Source organism: Parus major, chromosome 1 (genome assembly GCF_001522545.3).
Source record: "Parus major isolate Abel chromosome 1, Parus_major1.1, whole genome shotgun sequence".
Taxonomy (NCBI): Eukaryota; Metazoa; Chordata; class Aves; order Passeriformes; family Paridae; genus Parus; species Parus major.
In genome coordinates this window covers 58695632-58719868 of record NC_031768.1, presented here as the reverse complement: position 1 = coordinate 58719868, position 24237 = coordinate 58695632, and the positions used below count along the sequence as shown (strand labels likewise).

General features: G+C 35.3%; 1 protein-coding gene across 1 annotated transcript in view; it reads left to right on the top strand.

Annotated features, from left to right (window-relative positions):
* The window catches only part of VWA8 (von Willebrand factor A domain containing 8), a 179625-nt gene that overhangs the window by 76234 nt on the left and 79154 nt on the right, over nucleotides 1-24237 (top strand). The window contains exons 21-24 of the mRNA XM_015633778.3: nucleotides 8570-8646; nucleotides 20838-20913; nucleotides 21543-21678; nucleotides 22979-23098. Of these exons, the coding sequence (XP_015489264.1) occupies nucleotides 8570-8646; nucleotides 20838-20913; nucleotides 21543-21678; nucleotides 22979-23098 (409 nt within the window). The remainder of the gene's footprint in view (nucleotides 1-8569; nucleotides 8647-20837; nucleotides 20914-21542; nucleotides 21679-22978; nucleotides 23099-24237) is intronic.

Here is a 24237-nt window from a genome sequence, read left to right as displayed (position 1 = left end):
TTGAGTCTCTAATTGAAGACAGCAGTAAAAGATTTGACTGGATTGAAGTATTGGAACACATTGCTTTGATTCCAGACATCAGCTCAGCTGTACCATTAGGTTGGAAAATTAGTTGATTTGCTGAGCTTTCTCTTTAGCAAATCAGCAATACTGTTGGGTTTTTTTAATTGCTAACGTAATTTTGAGTACTTCCAGGTTTACTCTTTACAAATTTTCTCCACAGTTTTTATGTGTGACTAAGAAAAGACCAACATGCTTTTTCCCTTCAAAATACTGTTTTTAAGTTTGAAGTGCTGTATTTGCCATTCTGCAGTCTTTCAGAACCACAGCAATCATTCTTCATTTCTCAGGAATGATCACTAACCATTTAGAAATTCTTTGCATAATTCCTTAAATATTTTACTGTAAATTTGTGCAGCTTGTGATGAATCATGTTCAAGTGCTTTAAAAGAAACCATATTACATCAATTGCACTTTCATGCAATATGTGGAGATACCTATTGAAAATACTAGACTTTTTATCCATTTTTTGTAAAGAATATTATTTAAAAAATGGATTCTTTTTTCTTGTTGTTGTTGTTCATTTACTTTTAGCAGCTCAATCTGTATGAGAAGCTAGGATTTTTTGATTCCTTGATATCACATCAGTGTGTGCCTGTGGTTCTCATTTGGAAGAAATAGATAATAATTTTGAGGAGATACAAAGTACTGTTTTGAGTTCCTTTCTGTTAAACTCCTTGTTAGTGAATGAGTGAATCACAGAAATTCAGTGAAATAACTGAAAATTCAAATTCTCTGAACCTAGGTATTTTAAAACATAGGACTAACATCCCTTTGAATGCTTGTGTCATTTCCTAGTTATTTAATTGAGTTGGCATTTACCTTAGGACATAATTTGTTCTTTCAGAAGGATGACTGTGTAAGTATCTCCATTCAACTGTAACTTAATGTTCAAGGCTTGACCTGTAGTTTTTCTTTTGGAGTCTGGATTTGGTTTTAGTTGGTTGACTAAATGTGGTTTTCCACCTTTGCCTCTTTTGTTTGCACAACACATGAACACACACAAAATTCCTGTTAGCTTAAGGCCTCTGTCTTTGCAAAGTCTGTAAATGTGGTTTCTTCCATAAATCTAAGAGCTGACTGATGAGAACCCTTTTACCAAGATTGTTTTCAAGACAGACTGTGACGATTAGTGGTGGATGTTAGGGATTGGCTTTCTTAATGAAACTGGGGAGAGTTTGAAGACAAGTGTTAGATGCCAACAGATATTTTTAGAAGTACTCAGCTTCTGAAGTAAACGACTTTACAACACTTCATTCATGTTTGTTCCCTGGGGCTTATATGGCCCAGGATTTCCCAGCATAAATGTTTTACATGAAATATAAATATTTGTTTACAGTGGTTAATGATTTACTTTGGATGTTAACTGGAATGTGTTTCCATTTCATATACAAACGAATAGGTTTCTTTGAGTTCAGTGGATAGATAAGAATTTTCAGCTGTGAAATAGCTTCCAAGTAAAGGACATGCCAGTGCCTTAAATATGGGTTCTGATATGGTTTCCTGAGTGAGCCTGTAGTCCCGGTGTGAATGAGACCATCTATGTTTTTCAAACAGTTTTTCAAAGCACCTTCAAAGCATCTTCTTTGGCTAAGAGTAAGAAGCTGCATATTACTCTCACACCAGCAGGCAAAGAACCACAAGAGCCCCCAGCTAATTTAAATGTTGCAGTGACTGTTTACCCACTCAGTAAATACATGTTTTGCAGTGGCTTTTGAGCTTCATGAGACAGACTGGAGTAGTGATTCCTACGACCTAGGAAAATTTTTAGGCTGTGTTTTTGTGATAGTTTTCCTGATGGACAATATGCAGTTCATGGATTTGCCATTACTTTGCTATCTTTTACTGTCTCCTTGGATTTTCTTTGGCAAATGCAAGAGAAACTATGTTAATAAATAGAATTTGTTTATGTGGAAAACCTTGGAAAATAGCACTGGCTGAAATGATTTCATTTTGTCTCAAAATTTGAAATGTGAAATATAATATTTCCTGAATTGTTGTATTTGGAGGTATGTAAAGAGATGTGTTGGGAGCTTTCACCTTTATTAGTCATAGGTTAGGTCTTGGCAACCTTCAGCTGTCTTTGAAGATACCAAACATAGTATTTATAGTTACATTGGATCTGTGGCTTTCTGGATAGAGAAGGCTCACAACCCTCTCACTTCCAAATTTATTGCCTTTAAGTTCTAAAACACCCAACAACATGTTAAGCAAAATGGAAGTTATTTTATTTGGCATCACTCTGTTGCTGTGATTTATTGAGTGAGCTGTTCAGAGGTAGAATGAAGAATTCTATGAAGTTGCTAGATATTGTAAATAATCTGAAAGAAATCTGGCAGCACTTGTTAAAAGTTTTGATATAAACCCACAGTAAGTAGACTACCAGAAAGAAGTGAATTATGAGTACTGTGTCCGGCCTACAAAGGTGATGAGTGGACTGGAGCATCTCTCTTACAAGGAAAGGTTGAGGAAGTGGGCCCTGTTTAGCTTGGAAAAGGGGATCTTGTCAATGTAACATCACAATCATTAAAATGATAAATACATTAGGGGTGGATGTCAAGACATTGGGGCCCAATTCATTTCAGTGGTGCTCAGCAACTGGATGAGGACAATGGGCACAAACCGAAACATAGGAAATTTCATCTGAATATAGGGAAAAACTTCTTTACTGTGAAAGAGCATTGGAACTTGCTGCCCAGAGAGGCCATGAAGTCTCCTTCCCTGGAGATTCTCAAAACCCTCCTGAGTGCAGTCCTGTGCAACCTGCTGTAGGTTTAGCAGGGCACTTGGACTGGATGATCTCCAGAGATCCCTTCCAACCCCAGCCATTCTGCGATTAAAAGAACTTAGAAATGTAATGGCATTCTGGTACATCTGCTAATATATTTCCCTGACAGAAGAATGTAATTTCATCCTTTCTGCTGCCTTTCTGAAGCTGGGAGATCAACTTACATGAATTCTTGGGCTCACACTAGGAATTTATTTTATTCTTGAAGAATTTAGTAGGACAAATGATTGAGTCTTTCTTAAAGATATTTAAAATTACATGCTTGATTAGATCTCTTCTTCTAATATAATATTTTTATTCCTAACTCATTGTGAAATTGAATTAAGTACCAACCAAGAGTGTAATAATATCAGTCACTGAAAAACTTGAAATAGCAAATGCTTGACATTTCAACTTTTCTAGAAATAAGTCTTGTTTTCCTGCTTTAAACTTGTTTAAAAATAGACAGTTTCCTCTGCAAGTCAAGAATGTACTATCCTAAACCAATTTTTTATTATTATTTTGAACATGAAGAAACTGAGCTCCAAATGTGCTAAATTGGCCCAAACACTATGATATTTCTTGTCTAGGAAATTAGGTATGACAGTTGTGGAAAACTTGGAAAATATTTCTTTGACTTCGTACAGTCAGTGTGTACACATACGAGAACAGACATGTTTTTTAAATGTGTCTCTGTTTACAGTATTGCTTTCTGCCTTTACACATTGAACTAAAGAACCAGAATTAAAAAATAAACAATGAATTGATTTTGCTTTTGGATATTTTTTCTCATAGATTCTTTTCATCATAAACTTTTCATGTGCTCCTCTCCATTGGACCACAGTTCTCTTACCTCACTGGAAATGCAATGATTGTATTTAGCCTGACAGGGTTGAAGGGCTCTGGTTATACTTAAAGTCAAAAAAGAGAACTCTACAAGCTTATCTAGAGCTACAGTCAGAGATGTATCCAAAACGTTCCATTCATGATTCCTATCAGGGAATTAAGTTGATTCTTACGGTGAGATTTTCTTCTTTTGCTGTCACTATAATTTTTGTGTGCCTCAGAAGATAAACTTGTAATAAAAAATGAGATACTAAACCACAGAATGCTTATTTTTTTAATTGATAAATATGTAGATTGCAGCTGGGGCAAGAGTTCAAGTCACCTCTGCTTTCGGATAATTATTTAAATTTGATGCTAACATTCAAGGAAGGTAGCCATGATAGGGTCAATTGTAGTGGTCCTCTGGTAGCATTGTCTAGAGTCTGCTGTTGGCACACCTTCTGCAGTTATTAAAATGCATTGTTCACATTTGTTCCAAGTCGGGCTTCTCAACACCTGGAGTGTATGAAAAAATTCTGCGTAGGTACTACGAGTCACTTTGCTGATAGTAGTACATTTTTTTATAAAACCAGATGGAGACACGTCCTCTGGTATAAAAATCACAGCTTCAGCCAAAATACATGCATTGCAAATGTCTTTGTTGACAGAAACATACAAGGTGTGGCCATGAAAGGTGCTTGGTGCCAGACCCAGTGTTAGAAATGGCATGTTATCAAAGGTGTTTTTTGTTATCTTTATTTTCCTATTTCAGTGAGAAGTTTCTGTGATAATGCTGATACAGTACGTTATATGACATTAGAAACAGAGAACTCTTGACATGAGGATTCTATGTACTAAAATTGTTAACTCAAATCTGTCTTTCATTATCTAATAATACAATTTTAAAATTAATTATAAAATGAAACTTGTTAAGGTGAAAAAGTGATAAACTGCTTTCTTACCAGTTTCAAAATTTGTTTCATTCTTTTATAATGAAACAGGTGCTCTAATATGAGGAAGGTGTGATTGCAGTGTTTCAGCTGAAGGGCAGTACTGAAGAACACAGTATGGCAACCTCTTTAGCTGCTTTAGTATGACCTACAAATCATTTAGAAGAAAATAAAAATGAGTTGTTTGTTTGGGGAGGTTTTTTTGGTTTGGTTTGGTTTTTTTTGCTGAGAGGCAGGCTGTTAATTTCAAAAGCTTATGTCCAGTTCCTTTGGACTTTATTTTCTTTATTTGGGCTGTGCAGAGGATAAATTTGTCCCACTACTGTCAGGTCTGCATCCTGAATTGTGAACTTCCTCCTGGGACTTATAACAATCTTGTTTTATTTGAAACTGCAGCTTCTGCTAGGAAATTAAGCCATTTTATCCTTGGTAGCAAGTGTTACAGTGTCAGAAGGATTTTTAACTAAGGGATTATTTTGCCTTCTAATTGCATAATTTTTTGTTTGTTATTCATTAGTGCAGATATTTACTTCCCATTTTTCTATTTCAGTTGTCCCATATGTCTGATGGAGTAAAAAATGTCTAATATTTACTTTCTGAAGTATTTTTATTCTGTTCAGCTGAAACACCAACACAGATGTTCTTTTCTCTCTAATTAGCATATGTTTATATTTCTGTTAAATTAAGTAACTGCAATAGTGTGTATATAAATAGCACACAGAAAGTATTAATGGCAAACTGGCTTGTCCTCTGAATGTTACCTTAGGCTGCAATAATTGCAAAATTATATGAGATTATGTTCTGAATCCAATCCAAGTTCAGCTTAGTCTTTTAGTATGTTCATGTGTGGATGTCCAGAAGATCCAGCTTGATCTTTGATAGTCAGGGAAAAGAAGGGTGACTTTGTTGCCATTTTTGTAATTTCTTAAGTGGCTGTGACTAGAGTTGGTTTGGCTTGTTGTTTTTTTCCAAAATGTATTAGCATTTTCCATGTTTTGTTCACCTGAAGACAACTACACATATTCTTTATCTCATGGAAGTCAGGTGAATTTGGAGCAAACCTGCTCTTTTTGGCCTTACACTAATACATAGTATTTAAGCAACAAACTCATCTAAGCTCTTGTTTTTTGCAGTTTCTTGAAAGGCTAAAGAGCCTTTTCAATATCTTTGTCTCTTCCTTTGTATTATATTGTTACTTCTCAGTGGAGTAGCTGAGACCAAGAGGAGTGGTAACTTGTCATGAAGTAGGAATGTAGAGGGATGGAATCAAAAAGCTTTGATGTGAACTTTGCTCCAGCTACTTTTGCCAACCAGAGATTTTATGTGGTACACCACAGCCTCTGTGAAGGCACACAATGTACCCTCTGAAGCAGTTCAGTCTAGAAGTTGGGCAATGTTAACTTGTTTATAATAGCTAAAACCTGGTGGGAATGCCTTTTGGCTTTTAAATAGTGTATGCACCTTTTAAAAAATGCATGGTGTTCTGAAATTGAAGTATACTTAAATAAAAGGAGCTATGAGGAGAGTGTGGCAAGATGCACAGATTAAAATGAAGAAAGGGTGAGATGTGGTCATGGCACAGCTCCCACTGACTTCACTGGGTTGCTTTGGTAACTGTGCTCTTTCCCTTCCTCCGCAGTGGTCCTCCACCATGCATGTGTCCTCTGAGGATCCTCAGAAGTGAGGTGCTCTCCTCTTAATACACTTTGTGATGATAAGAACAAATATGCAAAACCAGTTGTTTGATCCTCTTTCTGTTGGAATGGGAGAAGAAGAAAAACACTAACAGTATTATTTTGTAGTTGGGAAAATATTTTTTTCAGGCATAATTCAAAGAATCTATCATAAACATAAAAGCCACATACAGTTAATTAGTATGTATCAGTTAAAGTAAACCACTTTCAGTTAATTCACATGAAAGCCTTTTTTTTTTAAATTACAGTAACCACTTCATTTAATATTAAGTAAGTTTTACATTGATTCAGTATGTTGATCCATTTCATCATCTTTGTACTTGCCACAGTTGGCTGGAGTCCCACTCTGCACTGAAACAAGATAGGCAATCTTCTTGGGATCAGTACAGAAACTATGTGCAGACATCTGCCCAGCTCTCTTTAGCTCTCTTAGGAGAGGAAGCTGCTTTCAGCATGGGTGTTTTGTGCTTGACATTAGAAATATGCCTGTTTATTCACCCATTTATGATCTGACTGCAAGTAGCAGGAAACATATGTGAATAAAACTGTTTGTGTGCACAACTAGGGGATTCTTAGCCTGTTTCTGGTTACTTTTAATGTCACTGATAAAATTTCTGAACTTGCATATTTCCTCCCAGATGGGTATGTCCTATAAGTTCCTGCAAGAACCTGTAAGCACAATTTCATCCCCTTTCACAGCAGTGGAGAGCTGTTTCAGGTGACAGTTTTCAGAAACTACTGATGAAAGGTGTTAAGTGTGATGCAGCTTCCTACTGCACCTATATAAAGCTATAGATTCTTCTGAAGAATCAGATGGAAGAAGATTTGTGAGGAGGCGTGTGGCAGAGCACTAACAGAGTTGGCTCTTCTGTGTGGGAGTCAAGTCTGCAGTAGATAGAATATAGGTAGTTCTATTTTTGTCTTCTCTGCAGTATTTTTTCCCCTGCTCTCATAGTGAGAACTCTCCTTCTGTGATTTCATTATACATATGTGCATGATTCTCTATTCTTACAAATGTAGACAGACTGTGGTCCCATTTTAAGAAGCTTAAACAGTTTGCAATTCTGCAGCTGGCAGTTACCATCACTCAGCTAGAACTTACAGTCATAAATGTCATAACTTGCAGCTCTGAAGGCTCCTATTCTGTTTCAATGCCAAGTGAAACAGATTAGTGAAACTCAAATTGGTTTAATCTAATCTCTTAAATCTTTCTTTGGGTTATATTTATCTTCTGTACGCTGATGTGGACTACTAGATACATTCATGCAGTCAGAGTGAGAATATCAGCAGAGGGATAGTTTCCTGTCAAACAGCTTTTGGCTGGTCTGTAATTGAGCTTTTCATTCTGCCGTTTCCTTTTTCTTTGCAACGTGTAGCACTCTCACTGGCATTCTGAGCTTCCAAGTCTGCAGACACCTCCTTGCAGGGGGGATAAGAATTTCTGCATGTGAGCTGTCATCTTAATCTGCATCTACATTAGCATTTCAGACCAGATCTAGAATGTATTTTTGAAGGGAATCTCCTTACTACAGTTTGGTACATGCTCATCTGTCTTAGAATGAGAGTGAAATGGGGGGGATTCCCCAGCAGCCCACTTAATTCGTGCTCTTTGATAATTCCTTCCCTGGGACCAGGTTAGACCTGGACTGAAATACCAGTTCCTAAAATGCTTTTATACAGTGTGCCAGGGTGTTGGTAACACCTAATTCACTGTCATAATTTTTCACAGCTTGCTAATGCAGACATCCTTCAATAGAGTTATAGATCCGTTTTATCTCCAACTGAATTCTGATTCCATCTGGGTCTCTTTTTGTGACTCCAGTGTAATGGGATCAGCAACTATTAGCAAAGCTGTGGCCAAATTCTATGGGACAGTTACAGAATGTTTCCTATGACCACCAGGAATTAACTTTGCCTATTAAGTGCAATACAACTTCTAGCATTGACATTGCAATACCTTTGTGAAATAAAATGAGTGGAAAAACTTGTGTTAATTAAATAATGCGCAGTATGTATGACATAACTCTAGGGACACAATCCTATTTCTGGTTATTTCTAGTAAGACAGATTTTGTGTGTGTATATATATATATATACACATATATATAATAAAATAAATGTGTTCAGAATTTTCTGAAATAGATTGAAGTTGTATGTACTATGAAGGAATATGGTGAGCATTCTAACCATTTTGGCAAGTTACCTTTTCTGTCTTTATAACTCTAAAACATGTACATCTGTATAATGTCTTAATATTATATTTGTTTACTGCAGGGTGTTGGGAAAAACAAGGTTGTTGACAGATTCCTTCACCTTTTAAACAGACCCAGAGAATATTTACAGCTGCATAGGTAAGAATGTGTTAGATTAACATACTTCTTGTTTTTAGTCAAATTTCTCATGTTATTAAAACTCATGTTTCTGAAGTTTAATGTGTTCTTACTGTTTGAAAAAAGACTCCCTATTATGGGAAGTGGCACACAGACCAAAGGAATGTGTCTGGCAGAGGCAATAAACTGACAGGTTGAGAAGTGGGTACAAGAATGTAATGCAATCACCTTTCTTGATACATGAGGAAGTAGAAGTCAAAGTGTGCTTATGCTAAACTTTGTTCAAGATCAAGTTATATTTTGCGGTCATTTCTGGAAAGACTTCCCTGAGCATGAGGTATTGTGTGAGGGAAAAGGTGTTTGAATATATCATGCATCAGACAAGAAACATTTTACATAGTAAAGGCTTTTTGGCTTTTTCCTTTGGCACTCCTGCTAAGTTCATGTATTTCTTTATCACTCATAAAAGTTTGGATTAGAAAATTACATCATAAGGTAAAAACAGACTTCAAGACAATAAACCAACTGAAAACAATTCAAAAGCTGAAATAATAGGAAATTATCTGCCTGATTTTTATGACATGAATTTGAAACTAATAAATGGAAATAAAGAATAAATATGTCTAGAAGACTCATTTTCAATTGAACTGAATCCCATTTCAGCTTTATTCCTAATCTTTCTCTCTTTGTCTTCAACTTCCTAGCTTCATCACCCTGTCTCTTTCCATAATCACTGTTTTTTAAATAGTGCCAATAAAAATGTCGACTTTTGCGATTTTGCTATTAACAACACAGTCTCTGTAACACTTTCTCTCCACTTTCTCACCCAGATTTTTGTCTTCAAATGCCCTGTATTTGTATTCCTGATGTTTGGATAGCTCTATCTCATTACTTTTCTGCTGCTGTTTTCATTTATACTATTCTAGACTTCTATCGCTTCTATATGAAATACTGCTTTTGTGACCTCCTACTTTCAGCTTTGCATTAACTTTCCTGGTTGGAACAGCCACTTTGTCTGGATAAAATACTCTGACTTTTGCAAATCCCAGTTATGTCACAAAGTACTACAGTATTTCTGTCCTTTTGTGTGTTCTCCAGTGAGATGTGATGAAGCAGAACAGTGCTTTCATATGAATTCATATAGCTCAGGAAAACATTGTATAAGCACCATGTTTAGGGTTGTCATGTGGCTGTAGAATGTTGCAGCATGCTAGTTGAGACATCACTAGGAAGTGATGCATTTATTGTCTCGCTAATACAGTGTTCTGTAGTCTCTATAAGGTATTGCTTACGATTACAAGGGTTTAGAGATAGGTTGAAGTAGAAAATGGTGTGCAGTCCTGTGCAGTTTTACAAAAATAATTAATGAATATAGAAAAATCAGAATTTTCTGTTTCCTGGATAGCATTTTGGAATGCTGTGTGAAGAACTCAGTCTGTATAATATTTTGGTTATACTTTACAGGGTATTTAAACAAGGATTACAGTATTGTTAGTACACTCTTCTGGATTCAAAGCAAAGTAAGAGCAAGTTTACAAAAAACCCAAACAGTTTCCTAGTAAGCTTTTTTCATACTTTGTGGGAGAGATTCAGTCAGTAGCTTATGGCATAGTTTACTTCATTATAAAATATTCTAGAATGTGCACTTCATCTTTGATAGTCCTGTGTGTTTCTTCAGATTTCCTAGCTAGCTACTGTAAGTACCTTTAAGCATGCCAAGGAAAGTATTTCTAAATATAATTATTTTAATGGTGCTTGTATACCTGAATTACAGATCTTGACAAATTTGTTAGAGTGTGTTTTTTTGTTGGTTTGGGGTTTTTTTATTGTCTTGATGAAAGAGTGTAAGGAGTTCTGCTGATCTAACTCTATGTATATTCAATGACATTCAAACACTGAGTACTTATCTTAGAGGCAGTAAGCTATTACCAGGAGTAATTTTAAAATCTCACATTTTATGTCTGTACTTCAAGAGGATGAGAGAAGATAGAAGACAGAAAAAGGAGTATGTTTTTCCTTAAACTTCCTTTCTGATGTCTGTATTTACTTGCTCTGCAACTGATTCACATGGGAAGGGTCAGCCTGACCTAAAGGTTTTGATTGCTTATGGAGGTTATAAATCCTTTCTCTTAACCTTTCATGCAGCATCTCATTGAAAAGTGTTAGTCTTGAAATTTGTCTTATAAATCATTTTGGTGCCATAAAGCAGAAAACCTTAATGGAAGGAAGCTGCAGCTAGATTCAATAATGAATCCAAGAAATTAAGAAAAACATGTGCTTGTGAACTACTCAAAAAGTTGGCTGCTTTCTCTTGCATACTTCTTAATATTAGCAGCTGATCAGGAGTTGACTAGCTCTCTCATTGCATTAGTTGTGGGGTTATGGAAACAAGTAATAGGGCACAGGCTTAACACAGCCTCTTCCTTAGACTGCACTTTTGAAGTATTTTGCTGCTTTTCTGTGTTAAGGAAGAACTTTCATCTGCCAGGATTTCCCTGTCACTCCTTTCCTAGATGAGTAAGTTTTAGCAGAGAAATCCAAAATTTGGTATATCTTCCTGGTATGGTTGTCTCCATTTTATTCACCCAGGACACCGGCTACATGTTACAGAATAAACAGCAGCTTTACCTTGTCCAATATTAAGGAATTTTAATTTAAGAGTTCTTTATAGAAATTAAACATGTACTGCTTTTACAGCCAGTAACTAAGAGACTAAGAAAATTTGATGTTCTCCAAGCTAATGTGAGAGTCAAGTATTTGTGTTGCTCCTAAATTAGTGAACCCTGGAAATCCTATTATTTTATGAACCTTTCTGTTACTACTTTTGCTATCTCTCCTGCGGGTGACGTGGAAAGAATTTTCCAGTGGTTCTACACAAAAATCTAAATCTGAAATTTGATTTAAACTAAATTGGTATTTCATTAAATCATGTAAATAATTTTCATGGACACTGATAATCATAGAATCACAGAATGTGCTGAGCTGGAAGGGAAGCACTAGGATCATCAAAGTCCAGCTGCTGGCCCTGCGCAGGACCAAGAGTCACACCATATACCTGAGAGCATTGTCCAAATGCTTCTTGAACTCAGACACGCTGTGACCACTTCCCTGGGGAAGCTGTTCCAGTGCCCAGCCTCCCTCTGGGTGAAGAAACTTTTTCTAATATCCAAGCTAAACATCCCCAACACAACTTCAGGCCATTCCCTGGGGTCCTGTCACTGGTCACCAGAGAAGAGATCAGTGCATGCTCCTCTGCTTCCCCTCATGAGGATATCTTGCTTTATTATTCTTTATTCTATATTTATGTTTAATTATATCTTGCCTTTTTTCATTCCCTTGTGATAATATCTTATTTTGAATTACAAAGTCTCTAAAACCAAGAAGGTTCCCCAGAAAGAAGGAAAAAAAAAAAGAACTTTAGGAACGATTCAGGCAAGAACACATGCCCTGTTAAGACTGTAAAATCCTTCTTAGCACTGATGAGGGCAATAGATAAGTATAAAACTGTAAGCTCCCATCTCTCCTACATAAAAATGTCAGAAGAAAGTATCATGAACTTTAAATAGTTGTCTCTTTTGATATGATCAAAGAAAAAAAAAGACTAATTTTACTTCTCTTGCCATCAAATTACTAATTTCACACAAAGAATGGTTTTGCTGGGATAAGATGTTCTTTATCTGTCATTTAAACATTTAAGTTTGAATCTATTTGGAATTAAATCATACTCTCAAGCATTTTTTTTATATTTCAATTAGAATAATTTCTCCTCCTTGCAGTTACTATTTTTGCGATGACAATATATATACGGAATGACAGCATTTATTCTTTTGTTTTCAGTGCAAGCTTGATTTATTGTTCCAGTTTGGGGATTTTTGAAGGATTTTTTGCTTTTGTTTGATTTGTTTTGTTTTGTTTTGGGGACTGTGGAGAAACTTCTGATAGAAAGTTTCCTAAAAGCCTAGGTCCTGACTAGGAGGGTGTAAACTAGTGACACCATTTTTATGGCAGTTTCTGGTGGTATAAATGAGGTGCTAAATGCATAGGCATGTGGATTAATACATATTCATCAAGTTTTTTGAGTCAAATTTTGTTATCTGATCTTAGCTTTCATCAAAATACACTGCTACGCTTAATGCAAAAGAATAAAAAATAAATATGTGTAGTTTATTCTGATATACTAATTTAGGCAACTAAAAACAACTGGAAAAATACTGAGGAGAACAGTGTCACCTCAAGACCTGTGAAAGCTGTCACCTCTGTTCTGCTGGTGTTGGATTTGCTTTAGGTCACATAGTCAAAAAGAGATACTGGTAACATGAAATCTCTGAAATGATCATCTGCCATCATGAGTTGTACTCTTAATTATTCGAATAGCAAACAAAAACCTCTCTGTCTTGGTAGTGCCTTTACAGAAAATCAACTGCAGAACATCTGTGTTCTAAGAAACATGTTTGTTAGGTTCAGGAAGGCATGAAGTTAATTTTTCCATGTCAGAACCTATTCTTTAAAGTTTGGTGTACATTGTGCTCCTTAATTTTTTGAGATATTCAAAATCTGAATGCTAAACACTGTCTTGAGTACTCTTGAGTACTTGACTCTAAGTGGCCCTCTTTAGCAGGGGGGTTGGACTAGATGACATCTAAAGGTGCCTTCCAACCTCAACCACTCTGATTCTGGGATTTAGCAATTTATGAAAGGTAGCAGCTGGATGACCTCAGCTAGCTCTTGTTCTAGGTATGTTGTAGTAATATTATAGTCTTTAAAAAAAAAAAGTTAAAGTGAGTTTATCTTCATAAAATTATATAATCCAGGCATGGTTGTTGCATGGGGGAGACCATTTGCGCAGTCCTTAACTGATGCTCAAATGTGTAAGTAGGAACAGTAGTTAAAGTTATGAGAATTAAGAAATGGCTTCAGACTCAACATTGTTTTCAAAACACAGTGTGTTAATGAGATTAAATTCTATAACTTCTAGACAATTTATTTATTGTTATGATATGCATGTAAATAATGAGTTGTTGTTAAGCAGAAGTTTCCCAGATATGTTTCCAACTTCATGCTGTGTCAGCAACAGGTTAGCTGTAGCAAAAGAAAAATTTGGAGCCCACAATCTCCTCTGCAGACTATCTGTCACAAACATTCCTCTATACAATTGGAAATGATCAGAAATAAAGAGTACTGATCCTTTTCTGTTGTGATGGGAACTTGGTTACTCTTAGCTAGTGGGAGAACTGGATCCCTCCTCTGAGCTTCTACAGATGTGGCCACTGAAGTCATGAAAAGTAAAGCTTGTCAACTTCAGCTCTAATGTTTTTGATGTATAGATCTGCGTAAGAACATCATCATCACTTATAGAAATAGAAGCTTTTGATGTGTAGACTGCAGTGTAATCTACATCAATAATTTATTGATGGCTGTGAATGGATTTTCTGCTGCTCAAAACCTCAGTGAATGTGCAGAAGATGTGAAATTATTAGTTCCATTCCATTGTTCTCCTGTGTATCAAGAAAATAATCTTCTAGGAAATTAGTTCATTGTGAAAAAAAGAATATGAATCTTCACAGAGTCATATGATAAAAAGAGGGAATGTTTTTTAGTGTATGAGGGTTGTTCTCTATGGAGTAAGAAATATAGAATAGCTTGTAAATATGATGTGATGGCTTTTCATGAAAATAGAGAATGTAGGAAGTTTTCTTTAGCTTTTGATAAAACAGGTTTTACCCCTAAATTAGGCATGTTAATTCTTAGTTCTCCATGTGATATCTTTTTCTTACAAGTTAAGATAACTTATTTTTCTAAGCATTTACATACAAGCTACAGCAATTTATCTTTGTTGTAAATGTGATGTTTGTCAACGGAATACTAACCGCTATTGAAATTCTGTTTTGTATCTGATGATCTTACTATTCTCTTTCAAGATATTTACACTATCTTGTTCTATATGCCCCAATACATTTCCTTTCAAAGAATTTGCTTATCACATCTTGCATTTGATATCACATCTTCCTATCAGAGTTACTATATTTATTCTAGTGACTGATGATTGGAAAGTGTGATACAGAGTTCATTTTAAAAATCTACTGTATTTTGTGTTGTGCCTTTTCTAGTTCCCTAATAAATTACAGTAATCTGATAATCTTTTTTTCCAAAACTTACCTGAGTTTGCATATGTTATCCTTTTCAAAACAAATGTAATTTTACTGTGATCTTTAACAATCAAATTAATAGGGAATTTGGGGCAGGAAAATGAGCTTGTGGTGTCCCTACAAGCAATACTTACTACAAACTGTGCATTAATCTTTAGATCTTAATTTTCTTTTCCTCTTTTTCACTGCATTTAATCAGTATAAAATCTAATTATCTGTTTCTCCTATTGGGATAATTTAAAACTACCCTTTCAGCTTTATTGACTTCAGATTTTTTAAATTCTAATTTAAAAAGTTGTTTCAGAAGAAACAGCTTTTCCCAAGACACAGGTGGATAGTAGAATTATAGTGTAACTGTTCTCAGAATTGCATTTGATTATTATCTCTTGAAAGAATATGAGACTACATTAAATAAGTTAAATGCTGATATAGCTCTGCAGGTCTGTTTTTAAAAATGAACAATACAGAATAGTTCTCTCTGCTATCTGCAGAGGTGATATAGCTCTGCAGGTCTGTTTTTAAAAATGAACAATACAGAAAAGCTGTCTTTAGTGGGCTGTTGAAGTGTTCTATAACTGCAATGGTTTATTTCAGTTGAACACAACAAAGGCTGAGGGGTGGGTGGAGGTGTGTTTTTGTTTGTTGGCAGCCAAACAACAAAAGTCTGGGTAATTTTTCCTCAGGATTCATGAAGGTTTAGATTATTTTCTTTTAATATTGTACTTCATATAGTGTGTTCTTTATTCTTTATATAGCTCATGTTTGACAATAACTAATAGGATGACACATTTTTGTCATGAAGATTTATGTTGTGAAGCTCTGAGTGCGTTAACTGTATAATAGGTGTCTTCATGGTTTTTTACTTGTTTTTTCCCTGTTTTCTTAAATGCATTTTCAGCCAATACAGAGTTGCAATGCAAAGCTTCCAAGATTCCATGCCAGCTGATGGTCCCTGTTTCCAATGTTAGCTTTTCATAAGCTGGCTGACTAGCTCTGCTATTGTCAGATTCCAGGTGTTAGAAAGCTACTTCATTTGTCTTTTTTGTAGGAGTTGAATTGAGCTTTAATATCCTGCTGCATGGCTGTTATGGAGAAATAGCTCAGGTTAGAAGACTCTGTTGTTTCATTTTCCTCCAAAGCTGAAGAGTTTCTCACTGTTTACTCAATTAAATGTATTCTTACAAGCAAAAGGCAAGCTGCAGGGTGTCATGTTTCTCCATTTATGGGTTTTACAATTAGGGTGAGTGAATTTTGCATCTTGTTTTGGCAGATGGATCACATACAAGTAATTGTGTAACTTAAGATTTGAGCATATAACATGAATTAAACATAATTCCCTTTGACCTTTCTTCTGCCACCTGCAGTCATACTGAGTAATCAGTGCCTTTATAGTCAAAATAATTTCTTGCATTTTAAACAAACCTATGTCCTGCTGAGTAGCTTAGCAGCCTAGCAGGGGAAGTAAAAAAAAAAAAAAAAAAGGTGGATTTAATTATCAGTGCATGCAGATAAGTCAAAAAGCCTTTACAGGGTCATTTTTAACAGAGCAATGAGACATCTGGTTGCCTTTTCAGATATTTCAGAATTTTCTAAACATAGCAGTCAGATCATGTAATGTAATGCCTCTGTGATGGGTTGGCTAAAGAAATTAATTTGTAAATGTCAAAATCACGCAGATTGATTCTTTGTGTTGGGATTTGCCTGGTCTTCATCAGGATAATCCATGAATGGATTAACTGACCAATTAACAGCTTCAAATGGCCTTTGGACTAATTAGTTTTTCCAAATACTCTTTAAAATTAGGTCACAGCAGATGGCTATATTCATGTTTGATTGGCATGTAATTGAGAAGAAATACATATCTTTGTACATAGGTATTTAGATAATAGATGCTTCACAGAAGTGAAGAAGAATTTCTAGAATATATATTCTGCATCTCTGATTTTGCCTTTCAACTACCATAAAGTTTTGTGTGCTGAATCAGAAGGCAGCCAAACCTGAGCTTGGTTTATGTAACCACATTACCATGAGCAAGGATCCCTAAAATACAAGGCTGCCTTGCACAAATAATCTCTTACCCTTTTAGCCTCAGTGTAAGTACGTATAGAAGTCAGGACTGCATTCTTCTGCACTTGTCAAGATGGAGTAATTCCAGGGAATGTGAGTGTTTGTGATGTTAGCTGGGGCCCTGACACTGTGTTCTGTATTTGGGCATAAGCCTTCCTGGGGATTCAAATCTTAAATTAAAGTGTTGGAACACCTTTTGTTAAACTAGAGGATAACATCTAACTCTTTGAGGTTGATGGAAATTTCTCCTGGCACAGTTCATAGTTCTCCAGAAGGAAGGCATTGCTGTCAGTGAAACAGAAACTGTCACAGTAGTATGTTTGAGTCAGTCTGCAGACCTCAGAAATAGCTGCCTTTAGGGTAAGTAATGCAGCAGTAGCAAAAAATAAATAAAAGACAGTGATATGAACTAATAAAAAACATGAGAATAATTCTCAGAACTCCTACTATGAATTGAGTGGTCCTGTCAGAGGAGTTGCTGTATTTCAGTAGTAAATATTTTTCTTTTTTTTCTTCCTTTTTTTTTCTTTTTTTTTTTTTTTTTTTAAAATTGAGCACTTGTGAGAATGGTTTCCTTGATAAAACTAAAAGTATATCCGTAGGAAAGACATTAGTGAGCTTTTCATGTTTTTCTTTTACAATCAGGTGAAGACAAAATCGGTTCAGTTAAGATGACAGTATGTCAGGCAGTTTTTCTCACTCACTTCTATGTTCCCACATTCTTCCTTCTTTGTGTCAGACCTATTTTCATCTGGGATGCTAAATGTTATGAAATTAGGAGGATTTGGTATTCATGTCTTTGTTAGACCCTGTTAGTTAATATTAAGGCACTATTATTTCTAAGTGAAAGTGAATTGGAGTTTTTAGTTCCTTTCCGGTGGCAATTTTAAGTGCCAGACATATTTTACATTTAGGAAATGCTGCTTACTGTGTTGTTCAAAAATATTTCAGACTTAGTGTATTTTTATCTTTCTATATTTCAGTGCCTTTACATTTACATTGTTCATTACAAAGTGGAAATTTAAGAAAAATCCCTAAGGAGACAGTTTATTTTTAGCCATTCTTTACTGTGTTTGGGTCATGGTAGGTTTCTGAAGAACAGAAATAAATGATATATAAGTGTATAGCATATGATTCTGTAAGGAAAATAACATTAATCTGTAATAACCCTTTTAAAATCATTCTTATATACATGTCTGAATGTAATAGTCTAAGCGAATACAGGAGTTCCACATACACTTAAGTTATCAAGCCAATGGAATTAATATTTGACTTACATTTAATTTCTGTAATACATTGCAAATCTGCCAATATATTTCCTTAAATATTAAGGCAAATTATCAACAAAGCAGAAGAAAAATAAAATAAGAAAAATTAGAAGACAGATTAAGGATGTCAATTTTTATTTTAGTTTGATACCTTCTGTATTTTTTCTGATTATGCTACTTTTGTAATAGCACTTGAATGAACAGTTAACTCTTGTAGTGTTTATTTTCCCCAAAAATATGTCAATTCTGTCTTCTCTGAAGAATGAGATCATCCTAAGGATTTGTGTGGGCTGCTGATTATTATGGAATACTAAGTACAATTTATTATTCTGTGTTAGAGGGTTGTAAGTAATTTCTGCAGAGCCAGAGGATTAAATCACTCAGCAAAAGTAAAATACTGTTTTGTGTTACAGTTAAACACCATTTGACATTTTTGTCTTTTCTGGTGTCATCACCTGTGACCATCCACAGCATCACTAGATACCTTTATTTCCAGATGTGTTCTGTTCACTTTATTGTTTTTCACGCATTAGCTCCTAAGTGCAAATTTATGATCTGCAAAGCATCCTGTAATTCACCTTCCTTTACATTATTCTTGGCCTATGCTTCCTTGGTCCTCTCATTTTCTTGCCTTTCTATTACCTTAAAGACATCACAGTTCAAATGTAACAAATTCTTCCCCTTTTTACCTTGTATTAATTCCACAGAACATTTTTCCATGAGTTATTTCTGACTAATTAGTACCTGTGACTGTGACCTTCATACAGGCTAGTACATAGTGATGAGTACAGAGTATATATTTAGTTTACACATTTTAAAATTCTTCTGCATCTTCAGCTCTATAGGCTTGAACCAGAAATGTTAACTGATAGTGGAGGTAGGCTGATACATACAATCTGAGACTTTAGTCCCTAAATAATGTGTCTTCAAGAAACAAAAATCATTGGTTTGTTGTTATTTTTGGATCCGTTATTGATTTCTCTACCCAGTGTATAAATTGGTTAGACACGCAGGATGACAGGAGAAGCTTTGTTTTTGTGTCCATGGTAGGATTTCTAAGATAATAGATTAGTGCTACCGCTTATTTTAGAGATTTAAAAAAATTGTATGTTGCAAGTGAATACAGTGTTAATATAACTATTTGGGACTTGACAGACATTTGATGGCATTAAATGATATAAAGGTGGTCCTATCTTTGTAACCTTCCCCCTTCTGGACTGGAGTTTAGATCAAGTAGATAAACGTTAGAAGTCTCTCTGCCCTCTGCTTTATTCCTATGCATGGAAACTATAGGATAAATAAATTGTGGGCTTAAAGCTAAACAAGAAATTATTAGTTATTAGGGACAGAAATCCTGCTGACAGCAGTTTCAAATGAAGGAAATGTGCAAGTTATGCTCTCAGTTTAAAACTGGAATTGGAAGCTGGCCACTTAATAGTGTGGTGCAAACAGAACTGTTTGATTTCCTGTACCCATGGAGCTTATCAGAATTGTTGGTTTTTACAAGGTGTTGCAAAATTAAAGATAGAACTAAGTGTGTATTTGGAAGAGTGAGTCAGCTAGGCTTAAGCAAACAGTTTTGTTAAACAACATGGCTGTGAAAGGTAAGAGATTTTTGTCGCATCAGACGTTACATACAGTGCAAAGGCTACCAACCTTACCAATGGACCAATATGTGGATCTCAAGCAGCATTAGGGGAGGTTCTCCTGATGGGTTTTGTCCTTTTGTGCTCAACCCATCTTTCTTTTGGCACAGACTAATCCAAATTTTGAAATACAGCTGGAAAGGGATGGGAAAACCAACATGCCCTAAGACTGAATTTCCTGTTGCCTATGAAAGCGTGGATGTCATGGGGACCTTCTGTCATGACCCACGTCTGGATTATTCTCTAGCTCTTTGGTCCCTCTGACCCCCAAAGTAAATGGGATTGATTATACAAATCTTGACAAAGGTCTGGGCAAGTATTTTGTACAATCAGCAGGGGCTTTCCCTAGGTTATGGACATAATTTTTGTAGATGAATCCATTATGGTGATATCTGTTGCTTCACCTTTCTGAATTTCAACTGGTTTTTATTTATCTGTACATTCCAAGATGATTAAAATAGATGAAAATAGTGTAGATTAAGGAAAATTCTCATTAAAGATTGTAATTAGCATTATTTTAAATTTTTAGTAAAGATAATTGAGCAATTCAAACAAATAAAATTTCAAAAAGAAATCCTTCTCCTAAAGCCTATGTCCTGTATAAGAGCTTATACTGTTCATGATACTGTCAAGCCAGAACTAAAAATAATTTAAGAATTGCACATTATTATTTGTTGGGTTTGTTTGTTTGTAGGTTTTTTGCATGATGATATATGGAAAAGAACAGCTAAAATGGTAGAAATTCCTGTTTGTTACATAAGTGACAGTTTCAGCATACTTAACTAGAAATAGTAACATCAATAATATGTCTGCATACAAAAAATACTGATTCTCTTCTCAGCGGTTTTGTTTTCAGGGTTTATGAGAAATGGAGAACTACTGTAAAAGTCTGGCAGATGCAGGGATACTCACACTTGACCACTAACCTGGCATATTGTTGTTGCTAGTTATTCAAATATTCTAAAAATATTTTTTCTTCTTAGAAAACGAGACTATTCAGTTTTTCATTTATTCATTTTTCATTTTATTGTGCCTAAAATTTCTGCATATTTTTAATTAATACCATCTGCTTTTCCACATTTCAGGGATACCACTGTACAAAGCCTTACCCTACAACCTTCTGTAAAGGATGGTCTTATTATATATGAAGATTCACCACTGGTCAGTAATAGCATTTGGATTTTATATTTGGAATGTGTTTGGTTTTAAATGTTAGAAATTTGATTTTTCATGGCACATTGAATGAGCATAGTAACCAACATTTTATTAATTTTTATTTGGTCACATTTGTCACATTTGCTGTGCCAAATGTGAATAAGATGATAATCTTGTGAGTCCCCACACACAAAATGACTATGGAAAATAATTTAGTGTTAACCTGACACATTCTAACTGGTAGAGTGGTATTTGTCTCCTTCTCCTTTATAGCACCTTACACCTACATGCTAAATTTGGTCCAAACAGCTGTTGCAGCCATCCTTCAGTTCTTTTAGCTACATGTTGACAGTCTAGATGCAAACTGGCTTTGCACTTCTCTGTCTGCACTCCAAGTCCTTTGTGGTCAGTCTCCTCATTTCCCTCCCTACCACACCTGTCCAGGAGAAGTGGAAACTTTCTTGTCTCACCTGCCTCCTCTTCCTTCTCTTGGGATTTGGTCATAGCTTATCCCAGTTCTGAGTCCCTTTCTTGTCTCAGTGCCACTGAGGTGTCACTGCTGCTCACTCAGAAATCTGTAACACAGCTCCTTGTAGGGATTTGGCTGGTGGTGTTATGATTCCTTTCTCTTCTAGGTAAAAGCAGTGAAGTTCGGACATATTTTGGTAATTGATGAGGCAGACAAAGCACCAACAAATGTTACCTGTATCTTAAAAACTTTAGTAGAAAGTGGGGAAATGGTTTTGTCAGATGGAAGACGAATTGTTGCCAGTAAGTAGAGCGAAAGCATTTTCATTGTTTACAGTAAAATGTGACATGTTGCTGGTTTTCAGCAATTACATTGCTCAGTAGTGACACAAAACAGTCCAAATGGATAAATTGTTTGTTGCTAAAAAGTTAACAATTAAAGAAATTAGTCATTTTCTTTACTACTTTTGCAGTAGCCACAAAGGTTTACTTAAATTAGCATTCTTGTGGATTTTGCTGAAGAATTAAAAAAAAAAATGTAACTCAGCAAAGTGTAACTTGACATCTCTGCTTCTCATTCACCATAAGAAGCAAAGGTCTAGTTGATAAAAGTATGATCTTGTTTATGCCCATCTAGACAGTTGGGAAATCATTTGATCAGGTCTAGAATGAAGATGAGTATATCTAGGGTCAAATTGTTAAGAGTTTTATCTAATCAAGTATTGGATATGCTTACTTCATTATTTAAATATATCCTGCAGGATGAGAGTATCTGTAATTTGGTAGAATTTAGTTCATCTGAATTTCAGGAAATAAATATTTTTCATTATTTTTCAAATAAAGACCATATTCGATGGTGTCTCTTGATGATACTAGACACCATACTTTATGCAATTAGCTTAATTTTAACAATATTGGGAATAATGATTGAGTGTAGCAATCATTCAACACTCACATGGCACACCTGAATTTTGCTTGTCATTATAAACTCTAGGTGGGCTTATTCGAAAATATTTTCCTAGCCAAATTTTTTAGAGGCAGGATTCCTAAACACCATGTACCACTGGAATCATTCTGAAGGGGAACAAGGTTCTGAATGGGGTCAGACTGAGTAGTTTTGGAGAACTAGAGTCTTCACATGTGTTTAAATAATGCATCTCCGGCTTCTCACAAATTTTTGTAGTAACCAGGAGGAATTTCAGTCCTTTCTTCCCAGACCAAATAATATCAAACCTATATAAAATCACATTTTATTCACCATTGGCTTCACCATTTTAAAGAAATTAAGTATAAAGGGGACAGTTAGTCTGCACCCCAAGAACAGTGGATGCGTTTTTATGTTTTTTCAATTAAACACTTTGGTTAGTTTTTTGTGAAACAAACTATGCAACTTTGAAATGAAACCTAGAAAACTCAGTTGAATGACATGTAAGAAGCTATTGAGCCTTTCTCTTCCTAACTGTTCTTCTAATTCTAAGAATTTCCTTAAATTAGAAGAATTTTTCTTATAATTCTGAGAACTCTTCACCTAATCTAATTATGTTTCTTTGTTGAGTAATGCAAAGCTTAAAGAGGCAATTAATACATTTTATTTCTTTTCTAGATCATGCTCATGTAGATGGGAGAGAAAATGTAATAGTTATTCATCCTGATTTTAGAATGATAGTTCTGGCAAATAGGCCTGGATTTCCTTTCCTGGGTAATGACTTTTTTGGCACATTAGGTAAGTGATTCATATTACTTTATGATCTTTAATAGACTTCACTAATAGAATATCTGTCTTTATTAATTAGATTTCATGAGGAGAAGGGGCCCTTATGCATATTGATACTTTGTTTCACGTAAGACACTAAGACAATCATGTAAATTTACATATCTTAATAAAAGTGCCCGAACTTGCCCTGAAGGGAAAAGGTGTATATGATCATCTGTGTTAAAACTATGGGATCTGGATGGACATTGCAGACAGAAGGTTATGGGAAATCTTTGTTAATGAGTGTATAGAGTATACAAATACAGCAAACAAATTAACTTAAGCTTGACACCTGACATCTCTCTCAACTGCTCACTATTGGTTTTTTTCCCCATACCAAACAAGCTACAGTTCAGGTGCTGTCCTGTTTGGTACAAGAGATGGTAGCTTTCATTTCATTTCAGCAGTAAAGGCTACTGTATTTTTTGCTGCTAGCACTGTGCTACCTGCTTCTTAATCCTCATTTGGCTCTCCATGCATATAGCCATGTATGATAGCAGGAACCTAATTTATGTGGTTTTGCCTGTTAACTTTGGCTATAATGATTATTCTGCAAGAAATAACATACTCAAAAAAGCAGGTGCAAACCCAATTCTGTATTACCTAGTAGGTCTTTGTTTTTCAGGTGAGGTTCCCACTGAATGGACATTCTCTGTCTGAAACTCACTGGCTCTGAGTTTCACCAAGCTATGTTGCCCCAAGAGAATTTGTTGTAGTATATTTATTTTTCATAGCCTGTTTTCCTCCCTTACATGGGTCCATTAAATAAAACCAATCATACCAGTGTTACTGCTTTTGATCCACATGGCAGAGGTGTGGTTGGGATTTTGGGGTTCTTTATTGATACTGTCTTTCCAGCTTAGGGGCTCTTCTGCTTTTAATTCAAGTTCTTTTTTTCTGCAGGATCTGATAATTCTTCTTTAAAGTTTTGTACAACTTTTCAGAGAATTTTTATGAATAAAATTGATTTTTAAGTTATATGATTGGGATCAATATAATGCCCATCTATGGAAAGAATATCATGTCAAATTTCTTACCATACTTCAAGACAGGCAGGGAGAAAAGATAAATTCAGTATTTCCTCTAGACCTTTTAATTGGGTTTGCTTT